General features: G+C 54.8%; 1 protein-coding gene across 3 annotated transcripts; it reads left to right on the top strand.

The window, feature by feature from the left end:
- Window positions 1-11,318: 11,318 nt before the first annotated feature.
- Window positions 11,319-21,063, top strand: CERCAM (cerebral endothelial cell adhesion molecule). Of its 3 annotated transcripts, none has more exons than XM_063082159.1 (13): window positions 11,319-11,539; window positions 12,955-13,065; window positions 13,230-13,347; window positions 13,903-14,037; window positions 14,147-14,351; window positions 15,854-15,973; window positions 16,290-16,366; window positions 16,458-16,564; window positions 17,448-17,541; window positions 19,172-19,299; window positions 19,479-19,682; window positions 20,050-20,302; window positions 20,549-21,063. In XM_063082159.1, exons 1-12 carry the CDS (start codon window positions 11,343-11,345, stop codon window positions 20,300-20,302), a joined length of 1,749 nt encoding a protein of 582 aa, XP_062938229.1. In that variant the 5' UTR covers window positions 11,319-11,342; the 3' UTR covers window positions 20,549-21,063. The 3 variants fall into 3 exon arrangements, with proteins under 3 accessions (XP_062938229.1, XP_062938230.1, XP_062938228.1); XM_063082158.1 differs by having other exon boundaries at window positions 11,320-11,539; window positions 17,448-17,580; XM_063082160.1 differs by lacking the exon at window positions 15,854-15,973 and having other exon boundaries at window positions 17,448-17,580.
- Window positions 21,064-23,910: the final 2,847 nt, after the last annotated feature.

Raw genomic sequence — 23,910 nt, 5'->3', positions numbered from 1 at the left:
TACCCCCTTTATGTACCAACGTGACAGTCAGAGAGAGCAAAGAGCAGGACCCCCTGAGATGCCTCCCCCATGGCCTTCTGACTTGAGGAAACTTTTCACCCTCCTCCTTCCCCTGGCCCCAGACCAGGTCACAGCCCAGCCTGGGCCCCTGTCCCAGGAGTAGGAGGAGATTGGTTTTCAGGTGGGCATCAGGAGCTCCCAGCCTCGGGGACCACCTCAAGCCCTGACCAGCACAAAGGCAGCAGCGAGGCCCTGGACCATCTGTAAAGGCCCTCCTGCCCAGCACCAGTCCTGCTCTGCAGTGCGCCCCATTCTGCCCTCCCGCCTCATCTCTGCCTGGGGCCTTCTCCACTGGGTGCCCTGTTCTCCTCCCTACTGGTCCCTTCTGTGTCCCTCTTCTCTTTCCCGACTTCATTTGCCTCTTTTCCACCTCCCTCTTCCCCTCTTGGTTTCCCTCTTTCTCTCTTCTCTTCTGGGGTGGGCCCCCTCTGCCCCAGCCCCCCATGAAACTAGGAAGCCCTCGTGGCTGACGTGTCCCCCACGGTGAAGATGGCAGGAAGGGGGGGGTGTGAAGGAGGGAGGCAGGGCGGGTGGTGATCGCGCTCCCTGGTGCCCTGGCTCGCTGGCCGCTGGCTGGGGGTGGGGATCAGCCGCTCTGAATGGAGTCAGTGTAGAGACAGGAAAAGCAAACACCTCAGTGTGGGCCATGCTGGCCTGTCGGGTGGGGGTGGGGGATGGGGCAGGGGCCTGGGCTCATCTCAGCCTCCCCATCAGCTCTCTCCCCACTCCTGAGGGTCCCTGGCTTCCTAGACCTTTCGCTCATAGCGTCCAGAAGGAGAGTGGGGTTGGGTTTGGGGACAAGCCCTCTAGGAGACACTTTCACTTAAATCTTTCCCTGCCCCTCCACCGAGCCCTAGCCAGTGCCCTTCCTGCCCAGCAGATGCCAGGAAAATCTGCCTGGGAAGGGCGGTCAGCACCTTGAGAGCCCGCCTGACCAGCCCTTCCCGGCAGCAGGAGCTGGGTGGGAGTCACCTTGTGGCAGAGACACCCAGCAGTGCCACCCACCTTCTGGGCTGAGGGGGACCCCAGGAAGCTGTGCCCGGGTGAGTGCCCCTCTGGCCCCACAGCCAGGCAGTGAGGGAGGGGGAGGCTGTCCTTGTCGGGGCTCCCTGAATCCCCAAGATTCTGTGTTGTTTTCTGTTTCTCGCCCTGTCTGTGGCTGGTGTGTCATGGGTGCTTTGGTGAGGAGAGCTGAAAGGATGGTTAGAGAGGCTGGAGGCGAAGTTTGGGAATGAGGTGGTGGGGCGCTGGAGTCTGGGGTGTAGGACTCCTGGACTCCAAGCCTACTTTTTGACTAACTGGTGGAACCGCAGTCTCCTGTGGGATTTTTTTTTTTTTTTTTTAACACTTCGGATTCTAAAAGACTTTTGGAATGAGCTCAGAGAGGGGTAACAACTTATCTTGGGTGACACAGCTGGTATTCAAACCCACCAGCCCCTTTCCAACACTGAGGGCAGGACTGTTTGTCCTCGGCCACCACTGTCCTTCCCTCTCCACATACAGTTTGGTCCCTCTGGACTTAAGAGGCCAGGGGTGGGAAGGTGGCAGACTCTGGACAGCACCTCGAGGCCTGCCTCCCTTCCTCCTCTCTCCAGGCACCATGCCCAGGGCCAAGGCTGGTAGCAGGAACAAGTCCTGCCTGGGCCTCAGAGAAGCCACATTCTCCTCTGACTATCCCTGGAAGCCGTGGTTGGCCTTTGCCTTCCTTACAGATCCTACAGAACAGGGACCCCTTTGCTCTTGTTGTATAACCATAGTCCCTCATGGGGTAATCAAAGCCCATCCACTTCCTGGAAAGCAAGGTCAACGGACTGAATGCCACAGTGTCCCCAGTGGTGCCCACCTTCGGGTGTCCTGGCATGAGGGACCTGGCTGGGAAGACCTTGCTGAGCAGAAACAGGCAGTCACTGAGTCAGGCTCTATTCCGAGGCCTTACATGCACCTCTCTGAATAGTCACTACACTCCTAGAAGGTGGGTTCAGTTTTACAGATCGGAAAACCAAGACACAGAGAGTTGAAGTAACTTTCCATGGACATGCTGCCAGGAAAAGTCAGAGCTGGGATTCAAACCCATAGCCTGTCTCCAGAGCCCCAAGCCCTTAAATATTCTTCTCTGTTGCCTCTAATACTGGAGGTCATTGCATCTTGTCCCCTGCATCCCGGGTGTTCACCTAGGCCAACCTCAGATAAGAATCAATCTAGTTTTTGAAAGCACCTGCTCCAAAGGGTAGAATCCCCCCTGGGGGTAATCAGATATTTCTTTATTTATAGGCTCTGGCTGGGAGGGGAGGCCCTCCCAGCCAGAACTCACCAGTGTCCAGCTGCCACGTTGCTCGTCTCTCCTTCCCACTGGTGTATAATCAGGAGTAAACCGGCCTTGCCTTGAGTCTTGGCTCCACAACCTCCAAGCTGTGTGGCCCTGGACAAATGACTCAACTTGTTTGAGCCTCAGATTATCAACTGTGAAATGCGGTTAATTGTACATCTGTTTTGTGAGGTTGATGAGGTTTAAATAATAAAAGGGGATGAAGGCTAGAAAGGGCTTAGTAAGCAAACTGCCTGGAACCTACGAAGTGCTAAGCACTGAGTAGTAAAGACTTCTCACCATCACAATCACCACCACCACCACCACCATCACCACCATTACTGAAACCCTTCTGCCTACAAGATCAGAGCCTCTTGCTTTTGACTTTGTAGTTTAGCCTCCTTATTACAGATAGGGAAACTGAGACCCAGAGTGGGGAAGGACTTGCTCAGGGTCATATAGCAAATTGGTGGTGGAGCAGGAAGTAGCTCTCAAGCCTCCAGATTACCACTTGGATCCCCCTGTCTCTTCGTGACCCCTGCCCACCTCAAATCCTCCCCCGGTGTGCCCAGGGCTGGCACCCAGTCCTGCCCCAGCAGAGCCCAGAAGGGAAGTGAGCAGCGGTTGGAGGAGGAGGCGCAGAAGCCGGCGCGTTCTCAGCCCTTGCTCTTTGTCTGCTGCTTTGTGATGGTAAGTGCTGCTCCTAAATCAGTTCTGTGACACTGTTATTGTTGCCCAGGGCGCAAAGAGTCTAAACTTTTCCCCTGAGGTCAAGAATGTGGCTGGTCCCCAAGCCGCCTGGAGCAGGGGCCTGGGTGGCTGGGGGTGGGGCTAGGGCCTCACCCCAAGCTGGGGTGAGATGTTGGGGGGAGGGGGTCAGCAGGAACAAAACGCTTTGAAATGCCTCCTCTCCATCACTGCCAACATTGTCCGCTGCCCGCGGGGGGCCTGGCACCGCCTCGCCGGGGCTCCGGCCCCCAGCCCTGGCCAGGCCCAGCCCAGCATCTGAAAATGGACAGAAGGTTATTGTCCCTTCTCGCAGCCCTTTGTCTGCCCCAGTTCCAGATGTCTAGGCTGGGACCAGGGAACTGACCCATGGTGGGCAGGGGGGAGGGGACAAAGGGGGAGAGCACGGGTCACTGCATCCTGAGGGGTCGTTCTCAGACCCTAAGATCCCACCCAGTCACAGCCAAGTCACCTCTGGGCTGCCTTAGCCCTGGGATTGTCCCTATTCCCTTGCCCCCTTCCCAGAACAGATTCCGGCCTCAGGAGAGAAGACCACAGGGGTCCAGAAGTTAGAGCATGGGTCCTGAGAGACCCACAGATAGGCTGAATCCCAGCTCTACCCAGGTAGCCATGTTATCTTGGGCAAGCTGTGGCCCTCTTCCAGCCTGCTTTCCCCACGTGGGACAACTGGACAGGGGTCATTCATTTTCAAGTCACGGCAGAGCCTCCTATGTACCAGCTCTGTGCTGAGCATGGAGGTGCACAGTGGTGGATGGGCCACTCGGATCTTTCCAGACTGTGGCTAATAGTCCTAATAGTAAGTGGTAACATTTCCCACCCATTTCCTCTGCATTGGGCCCTGGGCTAACCACGTTACCTGCGTTATCTCATCCGTTCCACAACAAAATCAAGGACGCAGTAGGCACATTCTTATTCCCATTCTCCAGCTTTAGAGACTGATACTGTAAGATGTAAACTCACTTGCCCAAAGCCAGGCAGCCGGGAGTCAGGAAAGCTGGGATTCTGGCCCAGGCTGACCACAGCCACCAGGAGGAGTTATCTGCTAATAAATTCTTGGAAGGTATTGAGTGTAGAGCCAGGCACAGCTCCAGACTCAGCATCCAGGAGCTGGCGGTTAACTCCATCCATCCATTTCCCCATTTCACAGATGTGGCTACTGAGGCCCAGACCTGAGAAAGAAAGCCTGGGGCAAGGAGCTCAGGGTAAGCTAAATAGCAACACCAAGAGCAATTCAGGAGCCACCAGGGCTGGCCAGAGTGAGGAAGGCAGATCTGGTTTCAAACATCAACTCTGCATGAGCTTGGGCAAGTGATTTAGATTCACTACGCTTTGGTATCCTGGTTTCCTCTTCTGTAAAATAAAAATATTCCCTATTTCACAGGGTTGTTGTGAAAATTAAGTTAGATAATATACTTAAAGCACTTAGCACAATGCCTGGCACAGAGTAAAAACAGTTAATGATAGATATTATTATTATTATTATTATTATTATTATGAATGGGGATAACATTTATCCCTTTGAAACTTCCCTATCACCTGGGTTCACCTGAGGACAAGGCTCTGTCTAGGGAGGCCAGTTAGCAGTTGTCAAGGGGGGTGGGGATAGAAATATTTGGTCTTCTTGGGGTCTCTAAAAGTCTTGAGACAGGCTACTCCTGTGGGTCAGGGGAAAGCAGAAAGGATGGGGCTGGGAGGGGGAAGGGGCTGCCTGGGCCCAGAGGAGTTAACAGCTCCCAGGCCCTGGCCCAGCGGGGCTGCCACGCTGCAGCCACAGCAACGATTTTAGCAGAGGAGCCAGGGCTGCTTCCTAATGGGCAAAACAGCTGGCTGTCCGGGGAAAACAGCTGGCCTGGTCCCAGGCTCCTAAGAACGGAGGCATAGCCTCGGAGGAGGACAGCTCCATATCTGGGGTCCTGGGGGACGATGGCATGGCCAAGAGGGAGAGGGTCGTACTTCGGACTGTGTGGGTGTTGGGTAGACTCCTGGAGATGAGGGGGGCAGATTCCTAGAACAGAGGCAAGGGTATGCTAAGCCTAAGCAGAATAGGCAGGGGTGCCTCCAGCTGGGACTTGGGAGTCTCGGTCTTCCTTCAAATAGGAAAGATGAAGGGCAGGGGAGCATATGGGGCAAGCCTGTGGTCAGCCCTGGGTCCTCTTGGAAGCAGGCTTGGAACCGGAGTTCGGGAGGATGCCCAAGCTGGGCTCTTGGACTCCCATCTGCCGAGCAGCACCCAGAACCAGCAGCGGTGCGAGGGACCATCCTCTGGCCAGGATCCTGGGCTCTGTTGGCCACAAAGCAGGACAGGGGCCCAGAGAGCCCCCAACTCAGGAGATATGAAGCTGGCAGCTGGTAAGAGCTCCATCCAAGCATCCTCCCTGCTTTGGGTCCCCCTTCACAGCCTGCTTGGCTGCCAGGCCATGAGCACTCCCAACCTGGGTCCTTGTGTGGGCCCTGGGGCACCTCTAGGCTGCCCCTGCCCACTGGCTGCAGAGGGTTAATGGGGATGTGGCCATATTCCACTGGACCAGAGATGCCTGCCTGGGCTACTGACCCCCAAGTTCTAGAGGCCCGATACCCCTAATTTCTCTCTAAGGGAGCTCCTCTAGCCCATCTCCCTAACTTCCAGGAGTATGGGGCTGGCCCCCAATTTGAGTGTGCCAGCCTCAGTGCTCCTCTCCCTGGTGAAGGCCATGCTGCAAAGCCTTTGCCAGTGGGCAGGCTTTGGAGCTGAGGCTCCCAGCAGGAAGGCACTGGGGAGGGGACAGTTTTTGAAGGGTCTCTATTGCAAGAAGCCAGAGTGACGCCTAAGGTGCTTGCGCCACCACCTGGCTCTAGGCAGAATTACAATGGATGAAGGGCGTGAGGATGCTCTGGGAGAAGAATCCTGAGCCCAACTGGGTGTTGGTCCCTCTGGTCTGGATCCTACCCAGCCAGATGAGCCCAACAATCATTTTTTCCAGGTGTGTACCCTACATGACCCAGATAATGAGGCCTTAGGCCCCAAAGAACAGCAGTTTCAAACTTTAGCCTGCATCACAGTTACCTGGAAGTCTCTTTAAAATAGATTGCTTGACTTCCACTCCTGGAGTTTCTGATTCAATAGGTATGGGGAAAGGCCTAAGAATTTGCATTTCTAACAATTTCCAAGTGAGACTGATGTTGGTGTTGCGGGGACCATGCTTTGAGTACCACAGCTTTAGAATTTCTATGAATTTGGCCAATATTACCTTTGCAAAGTATGTTTTATTATTACATTTGGGGGCAAAAAATGAATGTAGTGGGGCCACAGGTTTATGATCAGCCCACCTCAGTCAGTGACCCCATCATATTTCTATTGAGAGCCCACCCTCTGCCCTCAAGCCCTGCTCTAGGGCTGGGGATTGAATGGTGAACGTGGAGGAACGTGATCTCTCACCTGGAGGTCTAAAAGGCAGCTCAAAATAAGGTCCCAATTTTCAGCGGCCGGCCCATGGCTCACTTAGGAGAATGTGGTGCTGATAACACCAAGGCGACGGGTTCAGATCCCATATACGGATGGTCGGTTAGCTCACTGGGTGAGCATGGTGCTGACAACACCAAGTCAAGTTAAGATCCCCTTACTGGTCATCTTTAAAAAAATAAATAAAAAGGTCCCGATTTTCATATTCCACCTGCTCCTTCTTGAGTCTTCCCCATTCAGTACCTGACCCACCCATCCAAGCTACTTGCAAAAGTCATCCTGATTCCTCGCTCTGCCTCCCACATCTGATCCCACAAGGTGTGTGGGCTCTGCTGCCACACATCTCCACTCTGCCCACCAGAATCATCTCTCCCAGTCCTGGGGTCTCCTGGCCTGCATCCTTGCCACCATATCCACCTTCTGAGCTGCAGCCAGAGCAATCTTTTTAAGACAAATCACATCACTCCTCTGATATACCCCCTCAATGTCTTTCTATCTATTGCACTTTTTAAGAAAATCCAAAACTGTGCCATGGCTTCAAAGCCCTGGCTGAGCTGGCCATGCCCTCCTATCTGACCTCACCTCTTACCAACCCCCCCACACTTACTTTGCTACAACCACACTTGCTCCCTTGCTTGTTCCCACCTCAGGACCTTTGCCCTACCTGTCCCCTCCATCTGAACACTCTTTCCTCAGATCCTTCCTTGACTTCCTCCTCCTTAGGCTCTGAAATGTCTTCCCTGACCTCTCTGTCTGAATGGTGCTACTCTCAGTTCTTGTTCACTTGTTTTAGTTTGTTCATAGCATTTACCATTCCTTGAAATTACCAATTCATTTATCAGTTTGCTTGTTCTACCTGCATACAGTATGTGCTCAATAGATACTTGCTGAATGAACAAGATCATATGGGATGCCATGTAGGGGTATGTCCCCCAGACATGACATCAAGGAAGGCTTTCCAGAGAAAGGAAGTTTAAGCTGAGACGGCAGGGTCTGCAACAAAGAGTTGTCCAGGAAGGGAAAGACTAGTGCAGGCAGAGGGACCAAGGGAAAAAAGGAAAAAAGGATGTGGGAAGGTCCAAAAGCATGAAGTGTTCTGGAAACTTTAAATTGTCCAATTTGCCTGGAGCAGAAGATTGGGGGGCAGGGGTGGAGATCAGAGGTGTTGGAAGTGCTGCAGGCAGGCCGTGCAGGAACTCGTTGCCCCTGACAAGTTTGAATCTATGCTGAGGGCAATGGGCAGCCCCTGAAGGTATTACATCAGGTGTTTCAGAAAGGGCTGCTGAGTGCAAATGGTTTCCAAGGAGATAGCCTGGGGAGGAGGGCACCTGGCAGTGCACTGGCCCAGGTGAATGATGCTGATGCCCTGAGCCAGGCAAGCGGCAGTGCAGAAGAAAGAGGTGGTCATGTGCAGAAGCCGTGGATGAGGCAGCCTGGCCAGGATGAGGTGAGGGAGTTGGTGATGGAGACAGAGCGATCGCAATCCCCAGTTCTCCATCTTGAGGGACTGGGTGGGCAGAGGTGACTTTCCCTAGAATGGGAGGGAGCAGGTTTGGGGGAAAGATTGGGGTTCTGTTTTGGACAGGTGGAGTTTGAGTCCAGGTGGACAGTTGAGATACATGTCATAGGGCTGGCCCGTGGCTCACTCGGGAGAATGTGGTGCTGATAACACCAAGGCCATGGGTTTGGATCCCTATATAGGGATGGCCGGTTCGCTCATGGGCTGAGCATGGTGCTGACAACACCAAGCCAAGGGTTAAGATCCCTTTACCGGTTATCTTTAAAAAAAAAAAAGAGAGAGATACATGTCATGTTTCCAGAAAGAGAGAGTGGCCTCTGAAGGAAGGCTGAGCCCTCTTGAATGAGGGATGAGGAGGAAGTGTCCACCAGAGGGGGAGTGACTGGAGGACGCTGGTCTCGCGGGAACAGCTTGTCTGGAGCAGCCCTGACATGTGTCAGGCAGTGAAGGGAAGGAAGTTTGGAAGTGCGAGGGAGCAATGTACAGATTCTCTGTTCAAGAGGTTCGGAGGGAGAGAGTTAGGGGCGCAGCTGAAGGCCATGCAGGTGCCTGGGGTTTTTCTTATTTTATGTTGGGGGAGATTCAATTCCTTTGGAATGTGGAAGGAAGGATTCATTAGAAAGGGAGGTTAGGGGGGCCAGCCCGTGGCTCACTCGGGAGAGTGCGGTGCTGATAACACCAAGGCCCCGGGTTCGGATCCCATATAGGGATGGCCGGTTAGCTCACTGGCTGAGCGTGGTGCTGACAACACCACACCAAGGGTTGTGATCCCCTTACCGGTCACAAAAAGACAAAAAAAAAAAAAAAAAAAAAGGGAGTTTAGGAATACAGGACAGACAAAGGGACACGGGCACAGTATGGGGCCTGGAGGCCAGGGGTGGGTCTGTTGTGAGGAGGTGGTGCCACTTCCTTTGTAACAGGCAGGAAGAACAGAGGCTGGCTGGGGGTGGGGGGGCGGGAAGGTTTGTAGGGTGGAAATGAGAATTCTCAGGTGATAGCTTCTATTTTCTCCAAAAAGCAGCAGGGAGATCCTTGCTGGCAGAGAGGGGGAATGGAGTGGGAGCTTGAGGAGACTGGGGGCATTTGAAATGACACTGAGGAGAAGGGACAGGAAGTGCGGGGAAACTGGACTGTTGGGCAGGATGGGAGCCCAGCTGAGGGTGGGGATCATAGGTTTGCAGTAGTCCCAACCCACCCCAAAGCAAGATGGCTGTAGGGTTTTTCCAGACAGGGCTGATGGGCAAACCCTGGGGCAGGGGAGTGAGTGACAGGCTGGACCATGAGGTGGACTGGGGAGGTAGGGAGGAGGAGATGGGAGGGGCCAATGCATTGGGGGCAGGAGGAGGAAAGGAAGGATCTGAAGCCCCTGGCCATAGTCCATTCCTGCTGCCATAACAAAATGCTTTAGACTGGGTAATTTATAAACAACAGAAATTGATTGCTCACAGTTCTAGAGACTGGGAAGTCCAAGATCAATGTGCTGGTAGATTCAGCATCTGGCGAGAGCCCTTTCCTCATAGATGGTGCTTCTTAGCCATGTTCTCATGTGGCAGAAGGGGTGAACACTCCCTCAGGCCTCTTTTATAAGACTGCTAATTCCATTCTTGAGCGTGGAGCCCTCATGACCTGATCACCTTCCAAAGGTCCCATCGCTTAATAGCATGGCATTAGTGATTCGGTTTCAACATATCAATTTCAGAGATCACAAACATTCAGACCATAGCACCTCCATGACCAATAGGACAGGCAGAGGCTCTAGAATGACCCTCGGATAGGCGAGGTAGAGGACACTGCTTTGCTTTAGAAAGAGAATACCCATTCTCGTTGCCAGAGGCTACCATGCAAGGAGCGGACTCTTGTATCTCTCCAAGATTCTTCCAGGGGACGTTGGGCCCTTCTCATACCAGCGCCACTGGCCTGGAAATGGCCCCGGCTGGAAGCTATGACTGGAGACTGGTGGAGGCTTTGGAACCGGGCTGGAGCTCGGGACTGGAGAGTTCAATGCCCCCACATGCTGCCCTGTCTCTAGGTAAGTCCATTCCTTGCTGGGACCCTGCCCCTCCCCTCCCAGTGGAGGTAGTGTGCACAGGCCTAGTCCCGGTCCCTAACCCTGGGAAGAGGCTGAAGAGAGACCCAAAGGTGTTCATAGGAAAGCAGACCTTCTTGGTGGTGGGAGGATGAATGAGGGGGAGCCTCTCTCGTCTCCAGTCCCATCTTCCAACCCCTGGAGCTCTTCCTGCGTGTCAGGCTCCACTCAGAGAAAAGCCTCAAGTGCTTTCATTCTCTCAAGGAAGCCTTGTGGACCCTCCCAGATAGGTGGTGTTATCCTGGTGAGGACCTGAGGCTCAGGGAAAGGGACCTGAGGTCGGTGGCAGATAGCCAGCTAGAACCCACTTCTGGTGCCTCCAGGCTCCTCCCCTTTTCGTCCCTCTCCCACCCCAGCAGGGTCCTAGGACGCCCGTCTCTGCCCCAGGGGAGGCTTATCCCCTGCTTTGGAGCGGGGCCCTGGCACCGTCAAAGATGTAGTTCTACACTCAGTGTGAGTGGGCTTTGCTTTTTCAAAGGACCGGAGCGGTGCTGGTGCTGGCGACCGAGGCGAGGACCTTGACGCGCGGGGGACGCCAGGCACGGACTGCCGCGGGATGGCGCGCCCAGGTCAGGGGGATCCCGCTCCCGCCCCTGGCTGGGTTTCCCTCTCCTGTCCCCGCGTCGCCTTGCCGGTCTGCGAAGCTCCTGTCTGCAACCGCCAGAGGGCGCTCGGGGGCGGACCAGGGGGCGGGAGCCGGGGAGCCCCGGAAAGGCCGCGGCCGAGTCAGTCCCTCCCCGTGGGGTCTGCGGCTAAGGTCCGAGGGGTGGATGGCCTAGGAATCCGGATTCAGGGGAGTCCGGATTCGGGGTGTTCAGCTCAGGGATTCGAGGAGTCGAGCGTTTTCAGACGCCGGCCGGCTTCGATGCCGTCACCCCAGACCCTCCCCACCTCCCCCCTTCACCCCTGGGGGGCAGCCGGGAGGGGCTGCTCCTGGGTCGCATCGGGGGCAGGTCTCCAGGCCTGACCCGCTGGTGCCCCAGGCCGAGGAGAGGAAACATGAGAATCCACGCTCAGGGGTGGGGAGTGGGGGCCCCCCGTTTGGGGGGTACGCTCCCCCCGGCCCCCTCCGGGTCCACCCCAGCCCCTCCCGGGCCCCAGGCCCCGCCCCGGCCGGCCGCTCCGCCCACTCCCCTCGGCCGGGCGGGGAGCCCCGGGGGCCGCCGCCGCCGCCCGAGCGCCCGCCATGCGCGCTGCCCCCGCCGCCCCGCTGCTCCGGCTGCTGCTCCTGCTGGGGCCGCGGCTCGAGGCTGCGGACGTCGCGGAGCCGCCGCTGCCCGCCGTGGTCCTAGCCATCCTGGCCCGCAATGCCGAGCACTCACTGCCCCACTACCTGGGCGCGCTGGAGCGGCTGGACTACCCCCGGGCCAGACTGGCCCTCTGGTGAGAGAGACCCGGGCGTTGGCACCCACTGGACACCTACCCCCGACCCTCGCAGGCCGCTCCGCCCCCAAACACCACCAGACAGGTCTCTCTCCTCCCAGACGGGCCCTCCACAGACCCCTGCCCGAGGACGGGACCTCTATCCCCCTGGCGGGCAAGGACAGGCCTCTGAGGCCCTAGGTCTACCCAGGGACACCTATTCTCCTTCTGACTACGTACTCCACCTCTTGGGGCCTCCCCTGGGTATAAGTTGGGGCAGTCCTTTTTACCTCAGCTCTCAGAGCCCAAATTCAACCCCTGCGGGACCTGTGGTTGGTTTGACTTGGAGTGGGGCAGACAGAACCTCGGGAGTCCTCTGGGGCCCGGCGTGGCAGGGATCGCCAGGCTGGAAGTCCCTGGGGAGCAGGTGGGGGTGCTGTCAGCCCTCAGCTCCATGCTGTGCAGGGAGTCGGACTGGCTCCCTCTCCCAATGGGCTGGTGCCAGCCTCTCTCGGGGAGAGGGGCTGGGTCCTGTCAGCCAAGTGCAGCGCTTCCTCCCTGGAACCCCCCTCCCGCACCCCGTGTCTCTGTGGCACTGGAATCAGAGGCCACAACACCCCCGTCTATCGAAGCCAGAACAGAGAGGAGTCCCAAGCTGAAGCTGGGGTTAAACTGCAAAAAATGACAAACCACCCCCCACAACACACCAAAGTTGGGTTGGGGGTGGAGCCATGGCCTGGGGAGGCTGCCCACAATTACCACAGTTTGGGAGTTAGTTAGTTCCCACCCCTATGAGACTTGACACGTAGTTAGTCTTCACAGTCTTCGGTGGCTGGGGAATTGGCTTAAAGGGGCAGCATCACCTAAAACCTGGGTTCTTGGCTGAGCCCCCCACCTCCAGTATGGGAGTCCCTTCCCCAGGAGAGGGAAGGCTGTGCTGTGAGGCAAGAGTTGGGGCCCATCAGCACTTCTCAGAGATGCCCACAGCGTGCTTTGGTCCTTATTACAACTTGTGGGTGTAGGAAAGCAGCAGCTCTTCTGACTAGTCCTGATTCAGAGGGTGTAAGGGCTGGCCTGTGATCACTCAGCAAGGAAGGAAGGAAACCAGGGATGTGTCAGGTGTGATCCTTAAGGTTGAGGGACTTTTCACCTTTCAAAATGCAGTGGTCGTCTTATCTTGACTCATGATGGAGGCAGGACAGCTTAAAATTACAGAGGGAGGAAGTGAAGCCCAGGGAGGGATGGGACTTGCCTGAAGCCACACAGCAGGGAGGGGCTGTCCTGCCTCCCTGTGTGCTCTGCTGTAGCACACCTACCCACCACCACTCCCAGGGGAGGATGGTCTTGAAGGTGTTGTTGCTTTGGGGTCAAGGCTGCCTTGTATTCAGTCCTTCTGTGCCTGTACCCTCTCACCCTTTTTCCTCCTGTGTCCCCAGGTGTGCCACGGACCACAACATAGACAACACCACAGAGATACTGCAGGAGTGGCTGGCAGCTGTGGGCGATGACTATGCAGCTGTGGTCTGGAGACCTGAGGGGGAGCCCAGGTGGCGATCTGAGGGGATGGGTGCTGGGGAAGATGGAGAACAGTTCAACCCAGAGAGTAAAAGGGACAGCCCAGTGCCACACCAGGCCAGGCCTCTGTTCCCTGCCCTGCAGAGAGGGAGAGGCACCTACGGCATGGGAACATTTTATCTTTTTACCCCCTCAGGCCCTACCCAGACGAAGAGGGTCCCAAGCACTGGACCAAAGAAAGGCACCAGTTTCTGATGGAGTTGAAGCAGGAAGCCCTGACCTTTGCCAGGGGCTGGGGGGCTGACTACATCCTGGTAAGGAAGCCTGGCGCCTAGGATTGGGCTTCTGAAAGGTGGTGGTATTTGTCCCTGACAGAAATCTTGGTGTGACTGAGCCACCTGTGGGCTGGATCCTTCAGCTGGCTACCTGGGCCAGAGCCCAGACCAAATGTTGAGCTTGGATCCCTATGTTTGAGCTCAGGCTAGGTACTAAACTTGGATCCCTGAGAAAGATCCCAGGATATATATTGATCCGAGATTCCTGGGCTAAAGCCTGGATCCCTGGACTACAGCTCAGAGTCGGTCTTTAGATCCATTCCCTAAGCCAGATCTCAGATAAGGTTATTAGATCAGCAACTCAGATGTAATCATAATCTCTGGACCCAGTCCTTGAGCCAGTGCCCCAGATTAGATCCTTGGTCCAGAAACAGATCTACTGGGATTTTTGGTTAGACCTCTCTAAGGGAACTCCCATTGGATCCTAGGAGTCACTCTGGGTCTCTGGCAATCTGGAAGGATCCCAGACAGTGAATTCCTTGGGGGACTGCAGTCCAGATAGGGCTGAGGCCTATGACATCCCCCTCCCCAAAGTTTGCAGACACAGACAACATTCTGACCAACAACCAGACACTGCGGCTTCTGATGGAGCAGAGGCTGCCAGTGGTGGCCCCAATGCTGGACTCCCAGACCTACTACTCCAACTTCTGGTGTGGGATCACCCCCCAGGTAAGGCCACGGAGGAGAGACTTGCAGACCAGAGAGCCTGAAGGCCTCAGAGTCTGTGGGGCGTGTCAGGGGGAGCCCTCTCACAGCCCAGGGCATCTCCCTTCCCCAGGGCTACTACCGCCGCACAGCCGAGTACTTCCCCACCAAGAATCGCCAGCACCGAGGCTGCTTCCGAGTCCCCATGGTCCACTCTACCTTCCTGGTATCGCTGGGGGCTGAGGGGGCATCCCAGCTCGCCTTCTACCCCCCTCATCCCAACTACACTTGGCCCTTCGACGACATCATCGTCTTCGCTTATGCCTGTCAGGCTGCTGGTGAGGACCAGCCCTCTTTGAGCATTCCTTAGAGGCCTCTGGGCCTTTGCACATGCTGTTCCCATGCTGTTTAGCATGCCCTTTCTTGCTCCTTATTTCATCCTGTTAACTCCTGTTTGTCCTTTGGATCATAGCCTTTCTTGAACCCAGTGGGTTAGATGCCCTTCTTTTGGCTGTCCCCATCATGGCATTTTCATGTATTCCTTCACTAGGCAAATATTTATGGAGCATCTGCTATGTGCCAGGCACTAGGGAGACAGTGGTGAGTAAACTCAGACAGTTCCTGCCCTTCTGGAGCCCCCAGATCGGTCGATCAAAGGACCACACAAATCAATGTCCAATCACAACTGTGACAGGAAGAAGAACTTCTTGGTTATAGGTGCTCTGGGAGCTTAGACTAGAGTTGACCTGGTCAAGGAAGGCTTCCTGGAGCAAGCAAACTTTGGCGCTGAGATCTAAAGTATGGGCAGGCATTAACAAGGCAAACCGAGCAGAACAGATTCTTTCAGGCTGAGGGACCAGCAGATGCAAAGGCCCTGTGGTAGGAGGGAACATAAGAAGGTAGATAACTGGAGCACCATGAGCGAGGGGGCACAGACCAAGCTGAGGCAGGAAAGGTAGGCAGGGGCCAGCCTATGTGGACCTGGCAGGTGAGCATCTGGTCTTTAACCTGAGAGTGTTGGTCAGCCATAGAGGGTCATGGGATCAGATTTGCACAATGAAAAGATCACTCTGGTTTTGGTAGTTATTTTTAAGATGAAAGTCACTAGAAAGCCTTTGGGTGTGGATGGGATAAATCCAGTCCTGAGAAAGAGTTGAAGATGAGCATGAGACAGAGACACTAATGTTGGAGTAACGTTCTTGAGAAGGCAGTGGAGAATGTAATTCGAGAAGTGGACTGAGGCTTGGTCCCATACTGGGCATGGGGTTAGCTGGGCATGGGCTTTGCACCTGCCCTGAGGATAATTATAATAAAGGTGACAAATAGTGAAGGGGTGAAAAAAGATCACTATTGTTGCCAGATAGAAGACACATGGAGGGGAGCACCAGAGGGTGTGGGGTGCAGTGTAGGGATCTGGGCAAAAGGTGATGGTGCTTGGATCAGGGCAGGGGAGCAGGTATGGGGAGAGGTGGGAGGATTTAGAGGATGGAGAAGCAGGGCTTGCTGGAATTATGTGACTGTAGTCAGGTGGGAGTTTGCCTGCTCCTTTCTCACTTTGATCCCTCAAGGGCATGGACTCTGTCTTGCTCACCACCGTATCCTCAGTGCCCAGCAGGTACCCTAGACAGGTTTGTGGAATGAATAAGCCATCTCAGTAGAAAGACCCCTTAGATATTGCATGAGCCAGGCCCTTTCTGTCTCCAGTCCCACAGGTGGGGTAACTGAGTCTCAGAGAAGACTCACACATTGGGTCACTGGGAGTACTGGGCCTAGGACTTCTGGGCTGGGTTCTGAGAGCCCTACCCCCCAACTCCAGCACTCACTCAGTCTCTCTCTGTAGGGGTCTCAGTCCACGTGTGCAATGAGCACCGTTATGGGTACATGAACGTGCCTGTGAAATCTCACCAGGGACTGGAGAACGAGAGGGTCAACTTCATCCACCTGATTTTGGAAGCGCTGGGTGAGGACTGGAGCCTGTTCTGGCCACCTGCTGCTGTGGCTCTCTGCCTCCCCTTGGTGCCTCTTTTCCTAGGCCCCAGACTTCAGTGAACGTCGGGCTTGGGGTTCTAGCCTTGCTTTTGCCTCGTTCCATGACTCTGAGCAAGTTCCTTTCCCCATTGGGCCTTAGTCTCCCCATCTCTACTGGGGGCAGGTAGATTCGGTGATCTCAGAAGGCCCTCCCTGCCAGGCAGGAATGAGGCAGAGGGCTAGGACTCCAGGGTCCCTGCTAATAGGAGGCAGTAGAGACTCATGATGGGGGGTATTTCCCTTTGCAGTGGATGGGCCCCCCATGCAGGCCTCAGCTCACGTGTCTCGGCCCCCGAAGAAGCCCAGCAAGATGGGATTTAATGAGGTAAGTCTCCCCAGCCTGCGGGATTGGGGTCAGGAGGTGCATGGGCTCTCCCCACCCACTCCCCCTGCACCCACGCTGCTGCCTCCTCCAGGTCTTTGTTATCAGCCTGGCCCGCAGGCCTGACCGCCGTGAGCGCATGCTCAGCTCGCTCTGGGAGATGGAGATCTCTGGACGTGTGGTGGATGCTGTGGATGGCCGGTGAGGCTTCCTGGGGAGGGGTTCCTGGGAATTTGGGGGGCAACGTGGTCCATCTCTGAGCTGCCTGGGAGTGGGAAAAGCAGTTGAATGAGTTTCCTGTTCCAGGAGGTATCCAAATAGGGCCTGAGTCTCAGGGAGTTCCAGGTCAGACAAGCACAGGACAAGACGTCTTCCCTCACCACCTCATCTGCCAGAGGGAGGAGTGTGCAGTGTTTAAGCTCCAGGGCCTGGGTTCCAGCACTGCCACTAACCAGCTGTGTGACCTCTGGCTAGTTATCCCTATCTCTCAGCCCTACTGTATAAATGGCAAATAATTGTGCCTTGTTCTTAGGGTTTTGTAAGGGTTCAGTAAAGATTTAGCTAGGGCCCAATAGTAAGTATTCCAAAGGATTGGGTATCTTCAGTCTTATTATCCTCCATCCTGGACTTAGGTCCCTGATGGGTGGGGGTGGGGCAGGTCAGCATGTTCCCCAGGGGAGTCCAGAGGCCAGGCTCTTCTGGCCACCAGGGGTCACACAGCCCTATATGCTGCTGCTGTTTGCCTCAAGCCCCCAACTTTTCTGACTGCAGGCTGTCCACCCTTTGCTTGGGCCTCTGCCCAAGAAATATCTACTATGTTCCCCGCATTCATGCTAGAGTGCTTCCCGCTCAGGCAGTCGCCACACCCCCCTTCCCCCAAGGGTCACCCCTGTGCTGTCATAACTGGCTTCCTGAGGTGGCTATGGTTCCCCAGGTCCAGTCACTGACAGCTTCAGCCACACAAAAGCATTACAAACCTTCAAACCAGACCCCAGGGTGGCTGTCCCCAACATGCACAAGCCAGGCCCCTCTGCAGGGGGTCTCTGGCTGGCACCCCTAACCCCATTTCACTTGTGTCCTTTAGAATGCTCAACACTAGTGTCATCAGGAGCCTTGGCGTGGACCTGCTCCCTGGCTACCAGGACCCCTACTCGGGCCGCACGCTGACCAAGGGCGAGGTGGGCTGCTTCCTCAGCCACTACTCCATCTGGGAGGAGGTGAGGATGTGCACCCTCTGGGAGAGCAGGAGCTGGTTTGTCTTCTCCATGGCTCTCTGCCCAGCACTGGAGTGAATGAGTAAGTGAGTGAATGAATGAACATTCATGAAGATCCAGCCAGCAGCTTTGAACCTCCTCTGTGTTCAACACTGTACTGGGCACCACTGAGGGGTACCTTTATCCATTGCACAGCCTCTGTTGAACACCTGCTATGTGCTAGGACATGTTCTGCTCTGAGAACACAGAGGGGAACAAGAAAAATGCATGTCTGTTTCCTTCCTGCAATAGGGGGATCCTCCTGGGGCTCAGGGACCAGAGCGGGGCACAGAAATTAGAAAGAACCAAGCTTACAAGGCTGTTCTGAGAGGGTGGACTGGCCCCACCTCCTGGCCTGGTGCAGGACGTCAGTGTGGGCCTTGCCATTGAAGAGCGGAGAGAAGAGCCTTCTTGGCAGAGGAAGACGGTGGGGCAAAGGCCCTGAGGCAGGAAGGTGTGTTTAGGACCACTGAGAAGGAAGGCCAGGGCTTGCTCAGCACTTGGCCAGGAAGCCTCGGCCCCCAGGGCTGGGGGCATACTCATGGAGAGTAGCTGAGAGAGGAAGGGGGCTCTCTGGGGGCACCCCCCAGGACACTCCTCATTTTTATTTTCTACTGCAGCCAAAATATATGTGCATGTGTGTGTGAACTTGTATTTATATTTGCACTTATTTTTACCATCTCTGAACAAATTGGGTTTTTTTGTTTGTTTGTTTTTGTTTTTTGTGACCCGTAAGGGGATCGTAACCCTTGGCTTGGTGTCGCCCACACCGCGCTCAGCCAGTGAGCGCACCAGCCATCCCTGCATAGGATCCGAACCTGCGGCCTCGGCGCTCCCAGCGCCGCACTCTCCCGAGTGAGCCACGGGTTCGGCCCTCTGAACAAATTGAAGGATGACATAGTTCACCATTTACTGAGCTGATTTCACAGGTTTTGTTTGTTTTTTGCAGTTGGCTGGTACAGGGTCGAACCCTGGAACTTGGTGTTATCAGCACCACCCTCTAACCAACTGAGCTACCACGCCAGCCCTTTTTTACATTTCCAAAAGTTGCAAAAAGTATTTTTTCTTTGGGATGTTGGGGGCTGGGTTCTTCCCCTACCCCTACCCAGCCCAGTTTCCTCTAGGAAATCTCAGGAGGCCAAAGTGAGGAACTGGGCCCTGGAGTCCAGCAGATGCAGGTTGCAATCTGGTCCTGCCACTTCTTGGCTGTGTGTCCATCTCCTTTCCACAACAGGGAGATCATCATGTCTCCTGTCTCCCTGGGGCCCCTGAGATATAGTAGCACTCAGTGAATGTAGCGTGGGTCATGACTACCATCAAGATTCTATTTGGAGAGCTAGACTGGGGACCTAGGGGCTTTGAATACCAGAGTGAGGTTGGGATTTTAGTCCCAGGCAGAGGGAGCCCCAGCAGGCTTTGGAGCAGCTGCATGACATGGCCAGGGCTGAGCATTTGGAATATAACTGAAGCCAGGAGGAGTCTTTCTGCTTTAGCCAGGTGGGAAGGGGATAGCTCAAATCTGAAGAGCCACCTCCCACCCCACCATGTACCACAGGTGGTTGCCAGGGGCCTGGCCAAGGTCGTGGTGTTTGAGGACGACGTGCGCTTTGAGAGCAACTTCAAGGGGCGTCTAGAGCAGCTGATGGAGGAGGTGGAGGCAGAGAAACTTCCATGGGACCTGATGTAGGCAGCCTGCATCTCTATGGGCAAGGGAGGGGGGCAGGCGGCCTTGGAGTCTGTCTCTTTCTGCTTTGGGTCATGGCCAGCCCTCCCCACCAGAGCCTGGCCCTGAAGGAGGGGGTTGGGAGAGGGTCCCATGATACTCTAGGACCTACACCTGGGACCCATGGTGTCACCTGCAGCTACCTCGGCCGGAAGCAGGTGAACCCCGAGGAGGAGGTTGCTGTGGAGGGGCTGCCAGGCCTGGTGGTGGCTGGGTACTCCTACTGGACGCTGGCATACACCCTGAGCCAGGCGGGTGCCCGCAAGCTGCTGGCCTCCCAGCCCCTGCACCGCATGCTGCCCGTGGATGAGTTCCTGCCCATCATGTTTGACCGGCACCCCAAGTGAGGCTCAGTCGGGGGCAGGGCAGCGGCGTGGTAGGGCAGGGTCAGTGGGCAGCCGGGGAGGCTGAGTTCCAGGTCACCAAGGAATAGCCCTGCCTAGCGCTGGAGTCAGACCAACCTAGGTGTGAATTCTGGACTGCCAGTATGGTTTTTAATCAAATAACTTCCCTGTTCTGAGCCTCAGTTTCCCCCATCTGGAAAATGTGGATAGTAGAAATCCCACCTCTCAGGGCTACAGGACTTGTGAAGACTAGATGGGGAGGGCAGGGGGGTGCTTCTGGCAGGTGAGGTGGCCGGCTTGGGCTGGCATGCAGTTTGGGAGGAGGGGCCCACCTCAGCCCCCCTGAGCTGTCCTCCCACCTCACAGCGAGCAGTACAAGGCACACTTCTGGCCACGGGACTTGCGGGCCTTCTCGGCCCGGCCCCTGCTCGCTGCCCCCACCCACTATGCAGGGGATGCTGAATGGCTCAGTGACACGGAGACATCCTCCCCCTGGGACGACGATAGCGGCCGCCTCATCAGCTGGAGTGGCTCTCAAAAGACCCTGCGCGGCCCCCGCGTGGACCTGGCTGGCAGCAGTGGGCACAGCCTCCGCCCCCACCCCCGGGACGAGCTCTAGGTGAGGCCCATGCGCCTGGGCTTTCTCTCCCCTTCTATGGCATGACTGTGTCTGGGTCTCTCTTTTCTCCTTCTCAGCTATCTTGACTCTCCTCTGTCTGTCTGTGGCTATCTCTGTGTCTCTCTCTAGCTGTTTCTCTCTCTGCCTATCTCTGGTCTGTTTATATCTGTCAGTGTCTGTCTCTCTCTGATTCTCTCTGACTCTAGTTCTTTCTGTTTCTCTCTTCCTCCCCTCTTGTCCTACCAGGTCCAGGTGGTGGCTCCAAAGGGGCACCCAGAAACAGGCCACCACTGCCTGGGGAGCAGAGGAGGAGACTGCTGGCCAGAGCCATAGATCCAGTGGAGACCTGACTACCACCTTAGGCATGGCCGCTCTGTCCTCTGGACCTGTCTTATGTCAGGAGAAACCACTCAGAGATGGGTCTCATTCTTCGAAGGTCACATAACAAAAGGGCAGGACTCACATGCCCCTGCCTGACTCAGGGCCTGGGGTGCAAGGAAGGAGGTGGCTCCCCAGCCTTCAGTTTCAAGCGCAGCAGACAGACCCAGGGAGCCCTGCCCTCCCTGAAGACTCAGCCGCTTGGGTCCCTCTGCCACCTTCTACCTCCACCTCAGCCCCCTCCCCAGGTCGATGTTTGTGTCTCACCAGCACCCTTTTCCCTGGCCAGTGGGAAGTGCAGGGAACTGGGAGTGGACCCTTGCAGACGTGATGCCCAGCACACAGTAGGCCTTCAATAAAAGCCAGCTGATATTTGCACTTTATACTTTTTAACTCCTGGCTGGCCTCTTTGCATCTCAGCTGGCCTGGGAGGGAAGTCTTCCCAGTCTACGGATGAGCAGCTGGAGGGACAGAGGGCAGGGCAGCAGGAGGAGGAGTCAGGCCAACCTGGCATCGCCTGTTTTCGGGTGACCTTGGGCAGGTGCCACCCCCTCCCTAGGCCTGGTTACTCCTTGGTGATTGGGGGTGGGTAGGGGGGTATTTCATGGGCTGGGTGTTGTGCTCACTGATGTCACCACTGGTTCACCTTGCTGGTCAGGGTGTGCCCTAGCCAGACCCACGGCTGCTGATGTCCCCATCCCTTTGGATTTTCACTCATGCTGCTGGAACCCTGGCTTAGGGGAGGAGGCCCAGCAGTGTCCCCTCCCCTGGAAGGGGTTGGGGGAGATCCACGGTTGCCCTCTGGCTCTAACCAGCCTGGCCACCAGAGGGCACCTGGTGGCAGCGCCTGGACCTTGTGGGCCAGGCACCCCCTGCTGGTTTAGAGCCAACAACCAGGAGCATGGGGCATCTGGAACCTCCCTGCTGTGCAGCTGTGCGACCTGAAGAAGCTCTGTGTTCTTCCACTCTTCTGCTTGAGAACTGTGGGCCCTCCTTCCCTCCCCTACCCACTGGGGTCAGGCTTTGGGGCCCAGCAGCTTTCTCTGATGCCTGCCCTCAGGCAGTGGAGGGGTGGGAGGGGTGCCTAGGCTGTGGCACCTCCCGACTGCCGTTTTCAGAGGAGCCCCTTCCTCTCCCCTTCCATTGCAGCCCCTTGACTTGATTATATGAGCACCCCAGTCCTGGCAGAGTCTGACAGGCACCCCTGAGGTTGGGCTTTCCCTTAGCCCTGTCCTGGGGGTGAGGCCCAGGACCTGGTATGGCTGTGAGACGGACTTTGGGCAGGAGCTGTGGGCTTGGTGCTTTATTTGTTCTAAGAGTCAAAGCAATTAATTCTGGATGGCTATGATCTTGAGCGAATTCTCTCCAGGCTTCAGGTGTCCCCTTTATTCATCCAGTTAACATTTATTGAGCACCTCTTATGGGCCAGGATTGGGCTCTGGGGATACAGCAGTGAATAAAACTGACAAAAACAAGTAAGGAACTTTTAGAGGGTGTTAATGGTGATAAAGAAAAAGAAGGAGTCGGGAGATGTTATGTGAGATCTGAGAAGTTAACATCTGAACAAAGACTTGAAGGAGGTAAGGGGCAAGCCATGGGGATATCTAAAGGAAGAGCATTCCAGGCCGAGGCAGCAGCATATGCAGAGGTCCTGAGGCAAGAGTGGGACTGGCAGGTTCGAAAGGCAGCAAGGAGGCCAGTGTGGCTGGAGCAGAGTGAACAAGGAGGAGCCATGTCTGGAGATGATAGAGCCAAAGTCAGGGCCAGAGCAGAGGACCTTGGAGGCCATTTTGGCCTTAACTCTGAGGCAGAGTCACTAGAGAGTTGGGGACAGAGAAGTGGCATGATCTAACTTAGTTTTATGTGATCACCTTGGCTACTGTACTGAGAATAAGCTGTAGGTGGGTCCAGGGTGGAAACAGAGACCAGTTAGGAACCCATTGTAATAATTCAGGCCTCAGACCACAGTAGTAGCAGTGGGGGTGCTGAGAAGGTAGAGCCAAGGGAATTTCAAGAGAAGGAGTGGAATTGATGTTAACGTTTTTGGCTGGAATTACTGGAAGAATGGAACCGTCATTAACTGCAACGGGGAAGAATGTGGGTGGGGCTGGTTTGGGGGGGGCAGGTCAAAAGCTCAGGTGCTTATATTTGAGATACAGGTGGGGATGTCAAATAGTAGTGGCATACACAATTCTGGAATTCAGGAGACCAGTCTGGGCTGGAGACAGAAGCTTGGAATCCCCTGTCTAGAAGTTTTGGCCCCAGATGGCACCTTTCACCACTGGTTACTGGGGGGAGCCTGTTAAAATGCAGATTCCTGCCCTCTTCCCCTCCAGGTTCTGATTCAGTATGTCATAGGTGAGGCCTTAGAGAGAGAGAGCAAGACAGACAGACTCTCCTTTTCTTTTAAAGTCCTCAGAACCACGCCCCTGACCACTATTTTATTTATTTATTTATTTTACTTAAACAATGGTTAATTAATTTATTTATTTACTTTTTTTTATGGTTTGATACTCAGCATAGTTTATTTAAAAATGTAAGGCTAAGATTTTAAAATACATTTGGAATTACAGCATCAAAAATTTACACAACACAAAAATTAAAAGAAAAAAATTATGTAATCGTCCATATTCTTATCCTAGAAGCACATTTTGCAAAAATGACTAAATGATATGAATTGCTGCTTACAATCAATAAAAAGAATAATAAATGTACTCATCAAATAGCATTGATTAGGCAACTATAGATACTAACATGACATATGAAACACTTAGAAACAAATTACATTATTTAACAATTTTTAGTGAAAATAATGTTTTCCTGTACACAATGTTATGGGATGCTCACACTTTTTTTTTTTAATTTTTTTTTTTAAATTTTATTTTGTCTATATACAATGTGGTTGATTATTGTGACCCATTACCGAAACCTCCCTCCCTCCTCCATCTCCTCCCTCCCACCCAACAATGTCCTTTCTGTTTGCTTGTCGTATCAACTTCAAGGAACTGTAGTTGTTATGTCTTCTTCCCCCCCCCCCGGGGTTTTTTTTTGGTGTGTGTGCGTGTGTGTGTGTGTGTGTGTGTGTGTGTGTGTGTGTGTGAATTTATTTATTTATTTTTAGCTCCCACCAATAAGTGAGAACATGTGGTATTTCTCTTTCTGTGCCTGACTTGTTTCACTTAATATAATTCTCTCAAGGTCCATCCATGTTGTTGCAAATGGCAGTATTT

This window comes from Cynocephalus volans, chromosome 17 (assembly GCF_027409185.1).
Source record: "Cynocephalus volans isolate mCynVol1 chromosome 17, mCynVol1.pri, whole genome shotgun sequence".
Taxonomy (NCBI): Eukaryota; Metazoa; Chordata; class Mammalia; order Dermoptera; family Cynocephalidae; genus Cynocephalus; species Cynocephalus volans.
The sequence above is the reverse complement of the archived record's forward strand: the minus strand, read 5'-3'. Positions and strand labels throughout refer to the sequence as shown.

Coding starts and splice junctions, on each gene's coding strand:
- CERCAM (XM_063082158.1), top strand. CDS start 11,343: ATGCGCGCTGCCCCCGCCGCCCCGCTGCTCCGGCTGCTGCTCCTGCTG. Junction 14,352..15,853: donor TTATGCCTGTCAGGCTGCTG/GTGAGGACCAGC, acceptor CTCTCTCTGTAG/GGGTCTCAGTCCACGTGTGC. Junction 19,683..20,049: donor ATGTTTGACCGGCACCCCAA/GTGAGGCTCAGT, acceptor CCCACCTCACAG/CGAGCAGTACAAGGCACACT.